This window comes from Amblyomma americanum, chromosome 1 (genome assembly GCF_052857255.1).
Source record: "Amblyomma americanum isolate KBUSLIRL-KWMA chromosome 1, ASM5285725v1, whole genome shotgun sequence".
Classification (NCBI taxonomy): domain Eukaryota; kingdom Metazoa; phylum Arthropoda; class Arachnida; order Ixodida; family Ixodidae; genus Amblyomma; species Amblyomma americanum.
In genome coordinates this window covers 36,708,716-36,725,057 of record NC_135497.1, presented here as the reverse complement: position 1 = coordinate 36,725,057, position 16,342 = coordinate 36,708,716, and the positions used below count along the sequence as shown (strand labels likewise).

Below are 16,342 nucleotides of genomic sequence, written 5' to 3'. Positions count from 1 at the left end.
AGCTAACGCTTTGAAATGAGTTTTAATAAACCAGGTACGCCTGCTTCGCACATGCCTGCCAGAAGCGTACCAAAAAGGGGGGAAAGGCCAGTGTGAGTGCTTGCGAAGCCTACAAAAGCAGCCTGCGGAACCCCAGTTTGAGAACCCCTGCTCTGAAATATGCAACAATAAATAACTTGCCTGCATTTTCTTCACCTCTTCCCAAGTGACTCCATCCAGGAGGTTTGACTGCGGTCCTGCATTTATCTTGGAGTTGAGACGGTTTTCTTTCAACTGGAAAAAAAAGAACCAAACCAAGTAAGAACCCAGCAGAGCTACAAGTTGGCAGGTGATGCTCAGAACATGTGGTGCACGAAAGTGTCTACCACCACGTGCTTCTGAGCCCAACCATCCAACCAGACGTCTGGAACACTGCATGGCAGATGCACCAACAGTCACACACCTGCTGCCCATGACAAGAGTATACAAATGACAAATGACCAGACTTTTCAAACAAAAGCTTAGCAGAACTAAAAAGCAATGTTATGAGAGAGAGAGGGTGAGAGAGCATTTCCTAAGCAAATACAATTTTTGCCACCCACACAATGTACAGTAAACAAAAACATCTGCAGTTATAGGCATTTTGGTTTAATTCACTACATACTGTCACCCCACTGCTTCCCGTGGCATGTGAACTGCTTTGCTGACAAGTAGATCCTAAAAGAGCTGATACTACAAAACCAGTAAGTGCCCACGAAGAATAACAAAGTTCAAGAAACACAAAAAAGAAGTGCAATGAACGCAAGTCAAATAAACTTGTTTTAACAAAGCAAATCTTTCATTTCAAGCACTACTTATACTCTCGTCGAGAGTTGAAGTTTTTCCAACATAATTTCATAGCATTAGACCACACTGAGTGTTCTTTTGCCCGGATACATTAAAGAAAAGCCACAGCTGAGAGCTACTACTAAGAGAAAAAAATACTAATACCAATGAACAAGGTTCTTACCACACACAATGCTCCAGAGTTGGTAGCATTCCACAGTGGTTTCTTGTTGCATTACAGAAAACTCTAATGCCACATGGCGTCAGACAAGACAAAACTTGAAGCATGCGCTCTGGGCCTCGCTTCCCGATAAGTAGTGCCATTCCTACTATTTAAGGCTTGTGCCACAAATTGCTCTCATGCTGGTTGAGGGCTGCAGGGTCATGGAAAAAAAGATTCCTGCATTGTCTCACTGCCCCGTGAACTGGTGTTCCTCTCCACTGCTGAAGCATGCATGTTCCCCCATGCTTCCAGGCATTCCCCATCCCCCTGCAAACCCACATGCCACAAACTGTATATTATGCTGCCAGTGACGCCCAATTCCAATGCACCAAAAATGCATTTATATGTTGTGATAGCATGCAATTCGCTGCCCACTAATATATACATCTGTCTGCAGACAGCCCAGTTAGCACGCCTAGGAGGCCACACTGCCTGATAGCTCACTCAATGCTTAACGAGACAGCTTACAATCCAAGTTCAATAGCAAGCTCAATTATTTAGGCTAATGCAATTCCTTATGACACCAACTCCTTCCCACAGGTTAGACCGTGGTTCCACTGTGCAGATAGCAAGTGGAGAAAACTGATGACAAACCAGAAGCAGACAGGAGTATATGCTGCTGTTTATTCAGAAAGCACACTTCACAATCCACGAACACAGCTGCCAGACCAAAAAACACTCTTCCTTGCACACAGAAGTGGTCTGGGCAACTAGGCTTGAAAGTAGTCACTTCAACAATCACCTGATATTTTGCTTGCGGTACATGCCATTGCTGGTCGTATCCCCACCAACACCAAACTAGCTACTTGCAATCGGCAGCAGGCAGGAAAAACAAGACCACTTTAGAGCAGACAAAAAATGGGAAGGGCCCACACTCCAGGCCAAACTAACTGTGCTACACAAAATCCGTGACAAGACAGAGACACGAACACTTCAGCCTTCAGTGACTGTCCAGGTCTGGCTTGTTTTATGGTAAATCACAAGACACCACCCAGCAGAGAAACTGATTATGACCAACGTGTCTTCTCTGTCAAAAGGAACAGAAAAAAATGTCTTGAACCTTTTCAATCAGCAATGAATGCATTTCCACATTATAGTGGAAAGACTTTTCTGAAAACTATACAGTCTACACCATTCTACTACTCAGCCCCAAGCTCAAAGCCACCTTTCGAATAAGCTGTACAATCACAGTTATGGAACGAAAAAATGAAATAAAAAGTAATAAGCTTGCCTAGATACCCCAGCTATGCACCCATTTATCCACAACATTCCAATAATGACTGCAAGATGGCTCTCTCTCTCTCTCTCTCTCTCACGCAAGCATTGCAATGAATTTAAAGCCAAAACTGTGCCTCATCCCAGGCTCCCCCCACCAGCGGCAAGAAGAAACAAATGAGGGACTGACCTCTTTCTGCTTGCGCTTAAACTCAGCAGGGTCAGTGCCTTTGGGGACAAACTGATGGGATGTGTCTATTTTAACGGAGGTCGAGTGGGAGGGGGAACCTTCTTGCACCCACTGCGGGGGAAAACAACAGGCAATCAGTGGTGGTGCGCTGAGCCCATTAGGCCCCTAGCAAAGAAAGCAGACAAGACACTCTCCCAGCACAGTGTTGAAGCTAAAAGAACGCAAGTTTCTTTTGATGCAGAACCCTATGCGCTCCTGGTTTGGTTTACCAGCTCATGCAAAATAAGACTGTTCTCTGTGAATGACCTCTGGTAACTAAATATGGAAAAGCAGGTACGACACAAATCTGTTGAATATCAAGCATTACAGATATAATGCAGTAAAAAAAAATCTCATAAACCATGCATATCAGCAAAGAATTTCAAAAGCAAAATTAATCAGCATGCCAATGTTGAAGTAAAAAAAAAAGAAAAAGCAGGACATGCGTGCAAATATGCAATTAAGAGATGCAAGCTTACTGAATCAGCTCCCCACTCCCTCCAACTTCTACCCACTATAAAACAAACAGAAACAAAAGAGAAAAATCAGTTAAAACTGCACACAGATCACAAATCACACATGTAAAACCACACAGTTTTAAGAAAATGCAGGGCAGGGTATGCAAGTCAGTGTTTACATTCAAAACAAAAAGAGAAACCAGTACAACTAAGTGTTAAAATTTAAGAGGTTAATGCAAGAAAAACAAGTAAAGTAAACATTCAAACAGTGCTTAATTAAAAGGAGAGGTATGCCTGGGCAATAGGAGCTGCTCTTGCCAAGACAAGGCAAGCCTTTTCCTTGGTAACCCTGCCTAAGTATATTAGGCAAACAGACCACACTGCAGTTAACAAACTTCTAGTGCACCACTGCCTTGCTGAGCAACCATGTCATGTAGTCAGTGCTATGCTTAGAGATAAAGTGCAAGCATGTGGCCTGTGCTCAGCATGATGCTGGCCAGAGGCCTCTGTGAAAACAATGCCGACGCATCACAGCAGGCATAAAGTCAATGGGGGCACAACACCTTGCAGGCTTGCTACACAGTCTGGTGCTCCCCATGTAAGCACTGCGACAAGTATGCTCACGAATATCAAAGGCAACTCCGCCCTCCAGCACAAGTAACCGAGAATCTCCTTTCTCAGTATTAGGTACGAGGGTAGCAGTTTTTTTACTCGCATAAGCATTTCCTATGTTCCAAGCCGGGCAGTGCCCAGCTCCATAGCAAACAGCAAACCCTCAGCAGCACCCACTGCACTCTGTGCCTGCACAAGCACCAACAATGCTTTCAAAGACATCGGTGGCTGGCACTACCCAAAGTGCAAGTCACACGCTCCTATAAGCCTTACCTCCAAGAGCACCATTGAAAGGAAACGACTACAAAGTCTATGTGGAATACATCACTAAAAATCCACAGAACACACACGTGGCAAGAAAAAAAAGTTATGGGCCACAGGAGACAAATTATGAGAGATCAGAAGGTGTAGTGAAACAGAAGCAGACACTTCTGAAAGAAATTGAAAAATGCTGACCCATTGTCTATGTATAGCTAAAGAAGCTGACACTGAGTAATCATTACAGGAACTGTACCAACCATTCAGCAAAATGCTCCTTCCCCATATGACACATTCTACAATAAAAGTGGCACACTAACCTCCCTTGAATAAAGGCCCGAACTACCGAAAATAACTCGGATCACTTAACAATGACCCAAAATATTCAACCCTTGAAAACACCGAGATAAAGCATGTGAATAGTGATAAAAACAATCTTTTTTGATCAGGTGGTATAGGGGGCAAACACTTGTCTGGAACATGTTCCGAGCGTTTCGGGCTGAACACTTGGGCACTGCGAACACACAGTTTGGTTGTTCTAGACATGTGTTTTGCCCTCTGTACTTGCAAGCATACAAATAAAGCATGGAAAGTACAACACACACACAGGCACAGCAGTGTAGATGTTACACCCCCCCCCCCCCCCCCTCTCCAGAACCTTGTACCTAGACAATTGCAGAGGTATCTACTATGCGAGCACTACCACTGCATGCAACCCTCAGTATTTCTTTAAAGAGTAACCATTCTGTGCCAGCACAAAGTCTCACAAAAGGAATGCTTCTGATAATGCAATGAAAGTGTTGCAGGGTGCCTACTTCCTGTTTTCCTCTACGAGCACTTTCGTACAGCCAATGTAATACAGCAACTGCTGCTCTACCACAGGACAAACATTAAAATATAAACTCTCGGCTTCATAGAGTTCAACAATTGCCAGCTAGGCTGAAGCAGCAAACAGTACTAGTAAATTGCACCATAACTGTGATGAGTAGCAGTTCCTGTAGAACACTGATATTTGCTTCACACACAAAAACACTGCAAAGAAAAGGGGGTTCCACTGTGTGTTGCCACTCAGCATTAGTCTAAGTGGGTGCCCTCAACAACCGGGCCGGCTGCTGCACAAGCTTCCAACCACAGCTGTTCCATTAGATTGCTCCAATTCTGAGCTGTAATTTTGAAACATGCTTATGTTAACCCTCAATGGAATCAAAGCTTTCGACCTAGAACTCTTGAAAAGTATGACTGAAAATTACGCAGCAAGAAAAAAGTTTGTCCTCACCACAACTGAGCAAAGTTTTTCAATGTGAATTAGAACATGTTTCAAGTGTGGACGATACCCTGAATGCAAAAGAAAAATTTTGCAGCTGCCAGTCAAACAAGTTCGATTTTTCTTCAAGCTCTGCACTATGGGTATTCGCCTTTAAAAACTGGAATAATCTCTGCTAAAACATGTTCTCCTTAACTGTTGAGTTGAATATTTCATGTAGATGAGCTTTTCTGCTTGCTCTTCCTACAGCCCCCAATTGGGGGCTAGAGTACATGCAAATACAGTACAGCCCATTTATAATTATACCATATACAGTTAAACCTGGATATAACTTCCACAAATAAAGAATTCCTCGATATCACGAAGCTTCTCAATTCCCCAATGCCGCCTCCATTGATGCACGTGCATTTCAGAACTCCATGTACTGAAGGTGTTGCAGTGGTCAACTTTGATATAATGAACACGCTATGCCGACTACCTGTCAGTTTCTTTCTGCTTAGTTGTGAAATTTGGCAGAAAAGTTTCATGATGGTAAAGCACTAGCGTCTACAATCGCAACGAGCGACAGCAGCTGACACAATGCGCCATGCTACAGCGCCATCAGTGCATTTCCGGTGCTTTCGTTTTGGAATGTCATACCATGTGGCACTACAACAGTCAATGCTCAAAAGCAGCGAGAAAGTATAAGGAATTATGAAAAAGGAACTGCACGAGCAGTGTGCGCCCATCGCTCGCATAATTCTGGCGCAGATAGTTCTTGCAAGTAGGGAGCGGGGACGGCGGAGAGATGAGTTCGTTTCCTGGGGCAACAGCTGCGGGCAGACCGAGAGAGGGAACATGCGGGAAGAAGCAAGCACCTCACGGCCGGTCTACGGTGGCGTGAGCACGCTCGCGCCCTCTCCTCTAGCTCGGTTGTGGTGGCCCCGCCACAATCACGCTATCAGCGCGATTGCGAAACGTTCCTCAGGGTTTACGACTTGAGTAACAGGGTTTTCTGGAAACATTTTCAAGACAATTTCACCTACATTAATTTGTTATTTTGGTTTCGTTCTGCATTGTCCTTTCGAGCCTTTTCATGAAAACTACACGCAACGAAAAATCCTGGACTTAAAATTTCATTATATACAGGTTTAACTGGAATATTGGTTATTATGATGTGCCATTCTACAACTGCAAAAATATTAAGCGTGTCCTGTTCGAAACATCGAATACGAATCAAATATGTTTGCTATTTGACTTATGCTCGATTACAGAAAGGGGCTTTCGAAAGTTGCTAAATATTGGGCAGTGACCGAACACAGCTGACTTTCCTTACGTCCACCAAACTTTTCGGCAAATAAATTAAATATTGAGTTTAAAGTGCCAGGAAAACAGTACAGACGTGCCCTCTTCACTGTTAACTCTCTCAGGGTGAAAAAGCGCCGCGGGAAAAATCCACGTATTCATCATTTACCCGAGTCGGTTTTTGCTTCGCGCGGCAGCAGCAGTCGACTGCGCGACGCGGACTCTGCTGTATCACTGGGACTAGTCACATTCAGATACAATGCAAGAACGTAGCGGTAGACGCTTATCAAAGGAGGCCCTCCAGCCAAAGGCATGAACCTATTTTCACGACACTGCAGTTAACCCGACTGAACCACAGTGTATTTATTTTATTATGGTACAAATCGCCTATAGGCATTGTTGTAGCAGGGAAATCACAGAAAAGAATAACGCGAACAGTGGTTAACCCCCCGTTCACCTGCAAATCCCCGATTTCATGCTATACTCAAGGAAAACTTTTTTTGGCAATCCAGCAGAGGCTAGGCAGGAAAGGGAAGGAGATGCGCCTTTGTCTACCTGCCATCGGGAATGGGCGGCTCAGCCCTAGCAAGACCGCACAGCCTCCCAACCTCCCCCCTTCACACCCTTATCTCAAAATATAAAAACCCCGCCCCCTCATCTTGGAGAGAAATGCCCATCTCTTTCCCTTTCCTGTCTAGCCTCAGCTGCAAGTTGCCCTTGAGCATAAAGGTCCAAGCGTAATAACCAAGAAGCCGTAAAAACCTGTCTACACTAATTGCTAGAGGGCCTTCTTTGAGGGGCATTTGTCACTTCGTTCTTGAGTTGTATTCGACTATAGACAAACGTCATACTTGTAAACAAAGGTGGCACTGCGGTCGGCAGAGACTCTGGGTGTAGGCAATAACGCAGCATGCCTACACTACCCGAAGAGGCGCCTTTGAAACCTACTCGCATATGCAAGTATTTCAAAGCATCTGTGTTGCTTGTAGTTAGAAACATCCTTGTTTAAGGCCGGAAAGTAGCTCTGCACTTTTTAAGCCTGTTCTCCAGGTGGAATTACCAGGCGGAGTGTTGCATCAGCTTCATTCCCCACTCCCTACCTAGTTGGCAACAGTTGTAACAGCGCGGCTACAGCAGGCGACTATGTCGACTGATTAAATGAAACTGAGAAAGCGCGAGGTGAAGAGAGAAACTAATCATCTACAGTTCTGACTGAATGCTAGTGCAAGAAGTAGGACAATGCAATGTACGACGCAAAGCAGTATTTTCACGACGAACCCAGTAATGTGCTTTCTATTTTCTCAGAGCCACTTCCAGAGAACGTGGAAATTACTGGACAGTCAAGTAATACTGGTACTTTGAATAAGACAAATGTGATCGCTTTGTTCTTTGGAACTTTGGCGAGCGCGCAGCGAACTTTCTTAATTCTGCTTGATGAAACACACATTTCTGCCATGAGTTGAAGCCTCGCTCCACCAGTAATGTCCGCAAGAATGCTTTCTTGGCTTTGGGAGAGCTGCACGAGCAAATACACAGGAGTTTCCCTCGAGCTTCAAGCGAAATTTGCTTTCACTGTGCTGAGCTAAATAAGTCATTCTGCTTCTTTTAAAATTTGCATTCAAGTGTGCACCTTCTGCTTGATCAGAGTGGTTTTTGGTCTGGTATTTGCTCTGTTCGCCAGGTTCTGGTCAACCTGGAATAGGAAAATTCAAATAACCTAGGACATAACAATGCGTGGCTTTTCGAGATACTAGCGTCATTTAATCGTTTTCTAGGATCGGTGTTGAAAAGCGACACTTGCTGAAGTTTGCAAAAGTGAGAATAAAGCAAAAAACTATGCGTTATATGTACTACTACATGAGTCCAGTGCTGCTTCAAATGTCGCTTAGTGGCTCTTTGCGAACGCTGAAGGCGACTGGCAGCAGCTTTTTCTTCTTTTTTTCTTTGCGCTAAGAAATGTGCAGCATGCAGTCTGGGTGACCTGCACGGCCCCCCTCCGTTCAACTTATGATCGCATAGACGAAAAATTGCATCTAAATTCCTCATGCTGAGAACGCAAGCGAGCTGCAGGCGTTGATTCTTGCACTGTTAGCTGTGTGACCGAAGAGCAACCGTGCGGATTAAGAGACTCAAACTGATCAGATTTCGATGCAGAAATGCAATGCTAGCTGCGAAGCCGATCAGTCGGCGAACTTGTCCCGCTCCCGTGGCCGCTGTCCATTCCTTGCGCCCATACCAGACCGCAATAAACTTATGAAAACTTATGCCGCTTCTTTCTGTGTGTCTCGTGGCTCAACTAACTGACCCACAATTTATCGGCACACTGTGAACCATGTTCAAAAACATGCAAACATGGCCCACCGAATGTGGACAGTGCTGCCTTCTGCCTACGCAACAAAGCTCACTGCTGACACCAGTGCCACAGCATCTGCAAAAGGGGCTTATTCTGTAAGTGGGCTTTCCTGCATAGCACATTTCACGAAAACAAGATGCCCGACCACTCGCTTCAGACAATCGTAGCGTGAAAGCGCATGATTTTCTATTTGATCCTTCCATAAAGCATTTCGTACTTCATACCCATGCCCATGGCCCTAGTCTTGTTGCCTTCACAACTCTTTTAGTGAGAGCTCTACTGGATTATTTTGGTCTGCCGTGATATGCGGAAAAGTCCAGCTGTGGAATTTTGCACGATGGTCTGAAAGGGCAGAGAGTCTAGGTGTGTCACCGCCAGGGCGCGCGATCGAGTAAACATCCGACCCATTCCATTATGCACCGTAGCTCATGCACCTCCGACGAGAGTGCAACATATGGTGTGAACCCAATAGGAGGGCCCCTGTCGCTAGGCAAAATAGCCAGTCCACGTAGTTTGTTTCCGAGCTTTGCTGCCGGCCCACTGCCACAGCGGCTACTGGTTGCACAATTACCAGCCATCTGAACTCCATCATGCACCACTTTCAAACACCGAATGGCACGTCATTGGACATTTACTTTCTTTTCAGAAGCAAAGTCGCTGTTCCAATGCAAAGTGAGTGCCCCCTGCTTACATCCGTGTTGTCCCGTGAGCTCATCACAGGATATTTGTGGGAGGCAGGCTCCTAGCTAGGCTTCACAGCATTTTTGTTTTTTGTGGGTGAGGGGGCACTGACAACTCGACCTTTGGATAATATGCGCACTACTTCTGATCCCCTTAAGTTATAACGAGGTTTTACTAACCAGCATGTTAATTTTAGTGGCCGGTCATCAGTCATTTCATAGATTTCATTTTGTCACTCATCTTCCACAACCAGGTTAAAATTTGCATATTGCTATCCTGAATATTCTGCAGGCATCATGTTTTGACGTAGTGCCAAGTCAGTCTAGCTTTGTTTATATTTGGTTGTAAAGTCCATACGCTATTTAAAAAAAATAAGGGACGATGGCCTTACTGAGCAGGTATCAGATATTCAAAGGAATTTTTTTTTGCCATATTCGCATTTGATTCCCCTTGGAATATTTGCACACCAGTACAAACTACACACTGTACCCATGGAAAAGTAAACCATATACGGTGACAGAGCATCTTATACGTATCAGTTACAACTGAATTTGCACCCTCTGGGCAATGTCCTGTAACCGTACATTCGGTGTAAAATTTAAAATTCGGACAGAACAACGCCTAGACCTAATGAAATCTTTGTGGATGCAAGCTCGCAGTCTCCACAATCAGCGCCGAGCCGCTTCTGTTTGTCCCACCCCAGAGGCCATGGCAAGCTGTGAAAGTTCGCAAAATGGTGCTAGCACTGACAGTGCTGCTGCCTTCCGAAAAAGGCTAAAGTGTGCTGGGAAAATGAGCGGCGTTATGCAGCAGTGACAGTGATGAGAAAAATGTTGGCAGCGGCTGGTCTCCAAGGGAGACCGAAGTACAGTCATCTATGGACTTTCTCAGCGACTTTGTGCACTCGTGTCTACTGCCTATGTGCAGCCGCTTGATGCTACCCACAGTACTATCATCAAGTTGCATCTGCTACAAACAATGCCAATGAGCCCACCTTCTCCAACACCTACTTTCCAACTATGTGACAAATGCGAATTGGGATTGATGTGTGTGTACTTGCAAGAGGCTTTTTTTTTTTAACAGTCCAAATAATATCATCAGTTACAGCTATAGCATTTTTCGGTTTTTCTCAATATAGTAAGAAATGGAGTGCATTATAGATGCACCACATAAGTATTTAAATAAAACTAAAATACCCCAACAAAAAGATTAGCACTTACTCAGCTGCCATAAGCACGAAGTTAGTTTAGATAAAGTAACTACACTGGAAGACCCCTCAGAGCACCTTTCTGCTGCATAAATCTTGAAAAGATAACTGGACAAAGGCATGTTCAGCATTCTGCGATTTCCAGTTGCATTTAGGGTGCAGGAGCGATACAAGAAGAATTAACTGTACACTGCACTTAACAGCACTGTACAACATACACAAGGTCCGATGTGGATACATATGTTGCATCAAGGAGCCCATTGGCGGGATCATAAGTGGCGAGCGTTGCTGAAGAACATAAGCAGGTGCATCCCTCAACTTCCTTTGCACTGGACTCACCAGTAACAGATAACACACATAGCCAGTTACATACAGCCCCTCATTTTCTTATCCTTGTCTAGTCATTTACATATAAGGCGCATAAAGCCTACAGGACAGGCAGGAAGAAAAATACAGGACTGCAGTAGCAAGGTTCCGCTAAGTGCTATTCCAGAGCTCTACGATTGCTGCTAAACATGCAGATGAAAAATACCACAGAAAAACTGGTAGCACACCCAGAAATAGAAACTGCCTATTTTGTTCTCCAGGCCCAGTGTTGATATAGGATGAATGTGCTGCCTGACCTTGTCTCAGATAACCACCCCTCCCAGTTTCAAGGTGAGTGAAAGGTCAACAGGAGCAACAAAGCGAAGCAAAATACAAATACATAACTGCAGATTTCATAAGCACAGAGGAGACTCGTGTGCTTCAGGTCTCATCCATGTATGTGTGGCATTCCTTGCAATCCATATTGGCTGGCGCTCTATTCGACATTCTTTGAATCTGTGCGAGCATTTGAGGCACACCAGTAGCAGCAGTTCACTGCAGCTTGATTTAGCTCTGCCACATTTCAATTGTGCAGTCGGTAATCGGTTAAAAGTCACCGCCAAAGACACAGACCCCACACACAATCTACTGGCTTTGCTTATGCAAGCAACGAGTCTCCTGAGCGGGAAAAATGATACCTGCACTGCAGAAGCATTGCATGACTACCTGCATTTGCATTTCCGGCAAAGAGACTTAAAGGGAAATGAGAGTCTTAGCAACTATCCAAGATTGCCTCTGGTTTGAAATCTGTGCAAAGTGTTCAGCCTGTGCCCTGCTTAAATGTACCAGCAATAAAAACATATCCTACAAGTAGAAACAGAACATAGTTGTAGAGGGACTATATTTCACTGATTTTGTCAGTTTAAACACTAAAAATGCTGAAACTGCTGTATACAATGCATACCCAGAGCAGAAGCTGAATGATTATTTCTCAATGGACTATCAGCAACAAATGAAGCGCGAACAAGAAAACTGAAGTGACGATACAAAAACACCAACATATTAGCTCCTGAAGAGAAAATACACTTCTGAAGAAGAGTCTTTGCGCCTTCGAAGATAAAGAAACCCAAGCTGGTGCTGAGCTTCCCCTTGCTACGAGCTTATTTTGCTGTTCGTGGCTGAACTGTCTTGTTCGAGTTTCATTTCCTGCTGATAGTAGAAGTGTTGTAACTCACCCAACTTTCATTTGCCACAGCCTCCTCGTCCCAATTTGAAACTAAAATAAACCAAGGTTTGAACTAAACGTGGCCTCCAGTGGATTGCTACAAGTTACAAGGCTTTGCTGTAATACCTGGCAGTGATAAACAGCTGCACAACAAGTACACCAGTTCTAGATGCAAGACTAAAAATTTTCTTGCGCATGAAAGGCCGCTGAAACAACATGAAACGCTCAATGCATTGTACTGCATCATATGCTTGGCTATATTTTTTTAATAATTTACCTTTTCAGTAAATTTCATAGCCCTTAAAATTTTTTTGTCCCACCTGAAAAACACCAGGCAGCAGAGTTTTTAGACATGGAAGATTAAAAGGCACGTGCAATAAGAAGCTGCCAAGGTGAAAAGCTGCTAAATGTAGAAATGCCAATAACATGGCAATGAATACCGAAACCCCCATGCCCTTCCAGCCTAAGCTTTCTTTACCAACTAGAACAATCATGCTGATGGAAAGGCAAATCCTCCCAGTTCATCTCCACATCATCATTGAAGGGAATACAAGACTAAGTAGAGAGCACAAAGAGGCATGCTCTTATTCCTCAGAACACAAGTACTCCACCAAGCCAATACCCATGGTGAGAGGCAGAAAAATCCAAGTGTAACCCCAGACTGACATTTGGAACCTGAAGGCTTCGAAGCCATTAAAAAAGAGTTCAGACTAGTACCTCAACAGGTCAAGGTGCAGTGAAAAGAAATCAAACAGTGCCATGCAAGGTCACATCACATACCACCACTTTGTCCCCCCCCCCTTTTCATGCTTCCCCAGTACCACAACCACATCCAACAAATTTAATCAGTATTTACACTCCAAAGCTTGGAATAAGGTCTCTATTAATGCGTTGCCCTTTCTGGATGCAAGACATTAAACAAAGGAACCGCTCTAGCTGAACTGGTGGACACTCCAAAAATATTCCTTGAAATGAAGAAAACCTCAAATACAGTTTGGACAACTACTCAAACGTGCAACTACCACCAAGCAGGTTGACAGGGCAGCACTGGTACCATTTTGAGATGGTTTCCTTTGGTATAGTTAGCCACCAGGTAAGCAATTTGCAAATATGCCTTTACAACCTAAACGCAACATGGGAAAATGCACATTAGGGACAGGAACAACTGGAGATGGCCAACTCTAGCTAAGCAGCTATAAAGTAGCTCAATGTGTCACGCTATATATTCTTAGGCATTCTTAAACACAAAATTCAAAGCATCATAGTACAAGCCAGTGTTTACATACCAGGCAATATGTCTGTTCAGTATCTTCGCAAAAAGAAAAACACAGGAGGCGAAAAACTGCAAGACAAACCTGAAGCCTGACTTCTTCCTCTACGACAAGGCATCACACAGCAACCCTACCCACGTTTTCAAAGGAAAAGGAACCTTTTTTTTTTTCATGTAAACATTTAGCTCACTGCATCCCACCAGGGACACCATGTGACATGTTCACAAGCACAGCTAAGGTCACAGCACCAATTAAGCTAAAACACGCGGCTTACATTCAACTTTATTGGCGCTGGGAGATGGAATATCAATACAAACAAGGTGAAACAAGCTGCCTTTTGATCCTTACATGGCACACATGAGCACACCAGCAACCTTAACTGCATGCAAAAAAGTCACAGCACAATGATTGTGGCAGTGCAAGTAATGCTTGTCATCAGGAGCTGACTTTATTGAATTTGCACCACTCAAAAGCTGCAAGGAGCCCCTCTCTGTGCACTCCCACTCCTTTCATGTGTGCAAACAGCCTTGTGACACACCTCCCAGTTGTATATTCTGCAGCAAGGAAGTACGAGCATAGCACAGCACAGATCAAGGCGCAGGGCTGCACAACAAGAACGAAGCATGAGTGAGCATAGGTGTTCCATGAGGTCAGAAGACAAAGAGTGTGGCACTTTTTCTTGAGCATGGAACATGAGAGAGGACTTTGCACCGATACTTGCAGGCAGTTGTGGAATTCCTGGCAAGATTTCACAATGCATTTCGTGAACTCTAGCTTTTGTACAACATGCCTTTAATTTCACTTTCAACATGACAAACTAGCAGAGGTTGCCAATGAAGTTGTTTAGATTATGAGATTTTTATTTTAGGTCCAGGTTTTTATGGTGTTTGATGTCCCAAAACGACTGAGGATATGAGAGACGACGTTGTAGGGGGCTGTAGACATTTCTACCACCTACCAAGCAGCACTGCGGGCCATGAGGAATGGTGCAGCAGCGGGTTCCAGATAAATTTTGACAAAGAGGTGCACACGCCTTACACTCAACAAATAAATCAGTGCAACACTCCGCATTGCACAAGCTGGCCAAGCTGGGAAGAAGTCAGACTCCAGATGCCCTGGAATAACCTGTGCTACAAGCCAGGCTTCTGCCACCACTACCACCACCACCACCACCACCAAGTGAGCCGCAAAAGAGCTGACAGGAAGCCCTTCGTGCCCAGGTGCTGGGCAGGTGTCTGGCGGCGGCTGCTTTAGCGGCCGCTACTGGGCTACCTTTGTGATCTTCTTGGGGTCTGCGGTGCCTGTCTCGAGCACTTCCACTCGTTGGTAAGTGTTGGGTGAATTCACCCAGCGCAGCTTGTCCTGAGTCTTCCGCCCATCCAGTAACTTCTTTAAGGGGCTGCACAAGCCAAAAAACACCCCAGCCATTCAAGAAATGCATGATGACAGCTGCTCCTTACCAGCCAAGCAACTTAAACAGGTTAATGCACCCGAAATCCAGGAGATACCACCAAGCTACAAAACTTTTCATGCAGAAAAAAGAATGTGAGAAAAAACTAGAGGCTGATTTGAGGCACAGCATGCCAAGTATACAATGGCAGCAGTCGCACATTGTCAGCCTCACGACTTCTACTCTTTTGAAAAAGAAAAACTTGCAGCCAAAAAGGTGTGCTGCATCGGTGAGCTGGCATACGTGCACGGCAGCTAAGACTTTGAGCATAAGGTCAACTATTGCTTTATGTAGCCTATAAAACTAAGCAGAACATGTTCATTGCATGCAACACCAGGTTTAAAGGGACACTATAGGGGAATACTAAGTCAGGCTAGACTGATAGATTTCAGTCACACGATAGCAAATATGCCATTTTTCCAGAAAACAAGGGTTTTAAAAGCCAGAGAATTATGTGAAAGCAAAGCACACATGGCGCCACCACTTGTGGATTCCTACAGTCGCAGTCAGCAATGCATTTAAGAGGTTTCTTGAGCCTATTTTGCCGTCAATGGGCAATCGCCGCCGAAAAGGCAGGACAGCAGGAAGGCAAACATAGCCAATAATACGAAGAGTCGCATAATTAAAACAGCGTAAAATAAGACAAGCGAGCAAAAGGTTAAGACACAAAAACATGTCCTCAAATCATCTACCTAACATTCTGTGTACTCAGGCAGCATGTGGCCATTGTAGATAACAAGTTCAGAACAGTAAGCTCTCAATACTATTCACACTCTGTTGGGCCTTTTAGTAGGCGCTCATGCACACACATACACGCTCGTCAGTAACGTGTAGAGCACGATGACAGTGCAATATGTTTCATGTTTCCTGCGCAGCCAAACGGCAGACATACTTTGAGGTATACTGAAAATTATCTGTGAAGTATGACACATATGCGCCAGCGCCTCTCATTTGGCTCATTAAGTAAGTTTCCCAGTGTGGGTCATTGTGCATGAATGGATAGAAAAACTTGTTTCGTCAAAAGCACAAGTAGATGGTTCCGTGCTAGACTGCCATCTGTCCTCAACTGATGGCGACCTGGGTGGCCCACTCCATGGCCTGGGCCTGTACGGCCGGGTCTGAGGTGGCCAACACTGCCTCCAATTGAGAAGGATACTGCAGTACAGCTGCTGGGGGCGATTCTTCCTTGCATTCCCATAGGATATGATCATATGTCACCGGGTCCCTACACAACCTTAACTCCGGCTTCACCTCTTGCGGTTAATGGACTTCCTCTTCACTAGCTTCTTCCGTTCCCTCTTCAACCATTCTGTGGTCACTACAACGCACTTTTCTGAGGACGTCCACATCCTGAATGATGCCAGGTTGAGCGCACAGTAAGAAATCTATTTCATTTTTAGTCTCACCATTGGGGCTCTTCCAGGTCCACTTCCTGTCCTCTTGTTTGTGGAAGAAGGTATTCATGATCCGAAAATTATTTCTATTTGCGAACGGTAATAACG

The 16,342-nt window shown here is 44.6% G+C and overlaps 1 protein-coding gene across 6 annotated transcripts in view; it reads right to left on the bottom strand.

The window, feature by feature from the left end:
- hts (adducin 1-like protein hts) overlaps window positions 1-16,342 on the bottom strand; it is a 103,587-nt gene that overhangs the window by 43,147 nt on the left and 44,098 nt on the right. For all 6 annotated transcript variants that reach the window (XM_077645441.1, XM_077645442.1, XM_077645439.1 and 3 more), the window contains exons 9-11: window positions 14,663-14,789; window positions 2,433-2,543; window positions 181-273 (exon numbers count right to left, since the gene is read on the bottom strand). In XM_077645441.1, coding sequence (XP_077501567.1) covers window positions 181-273; window positions 2,433-2,543; window positions 14,663-14,789 — 331 coding nt within the window. The remainder of the gene's footprint in view (window positions 1-180; window positions 274-2,432; window positions 2,544-14,662; window positions 14,790-16,342) is intronic.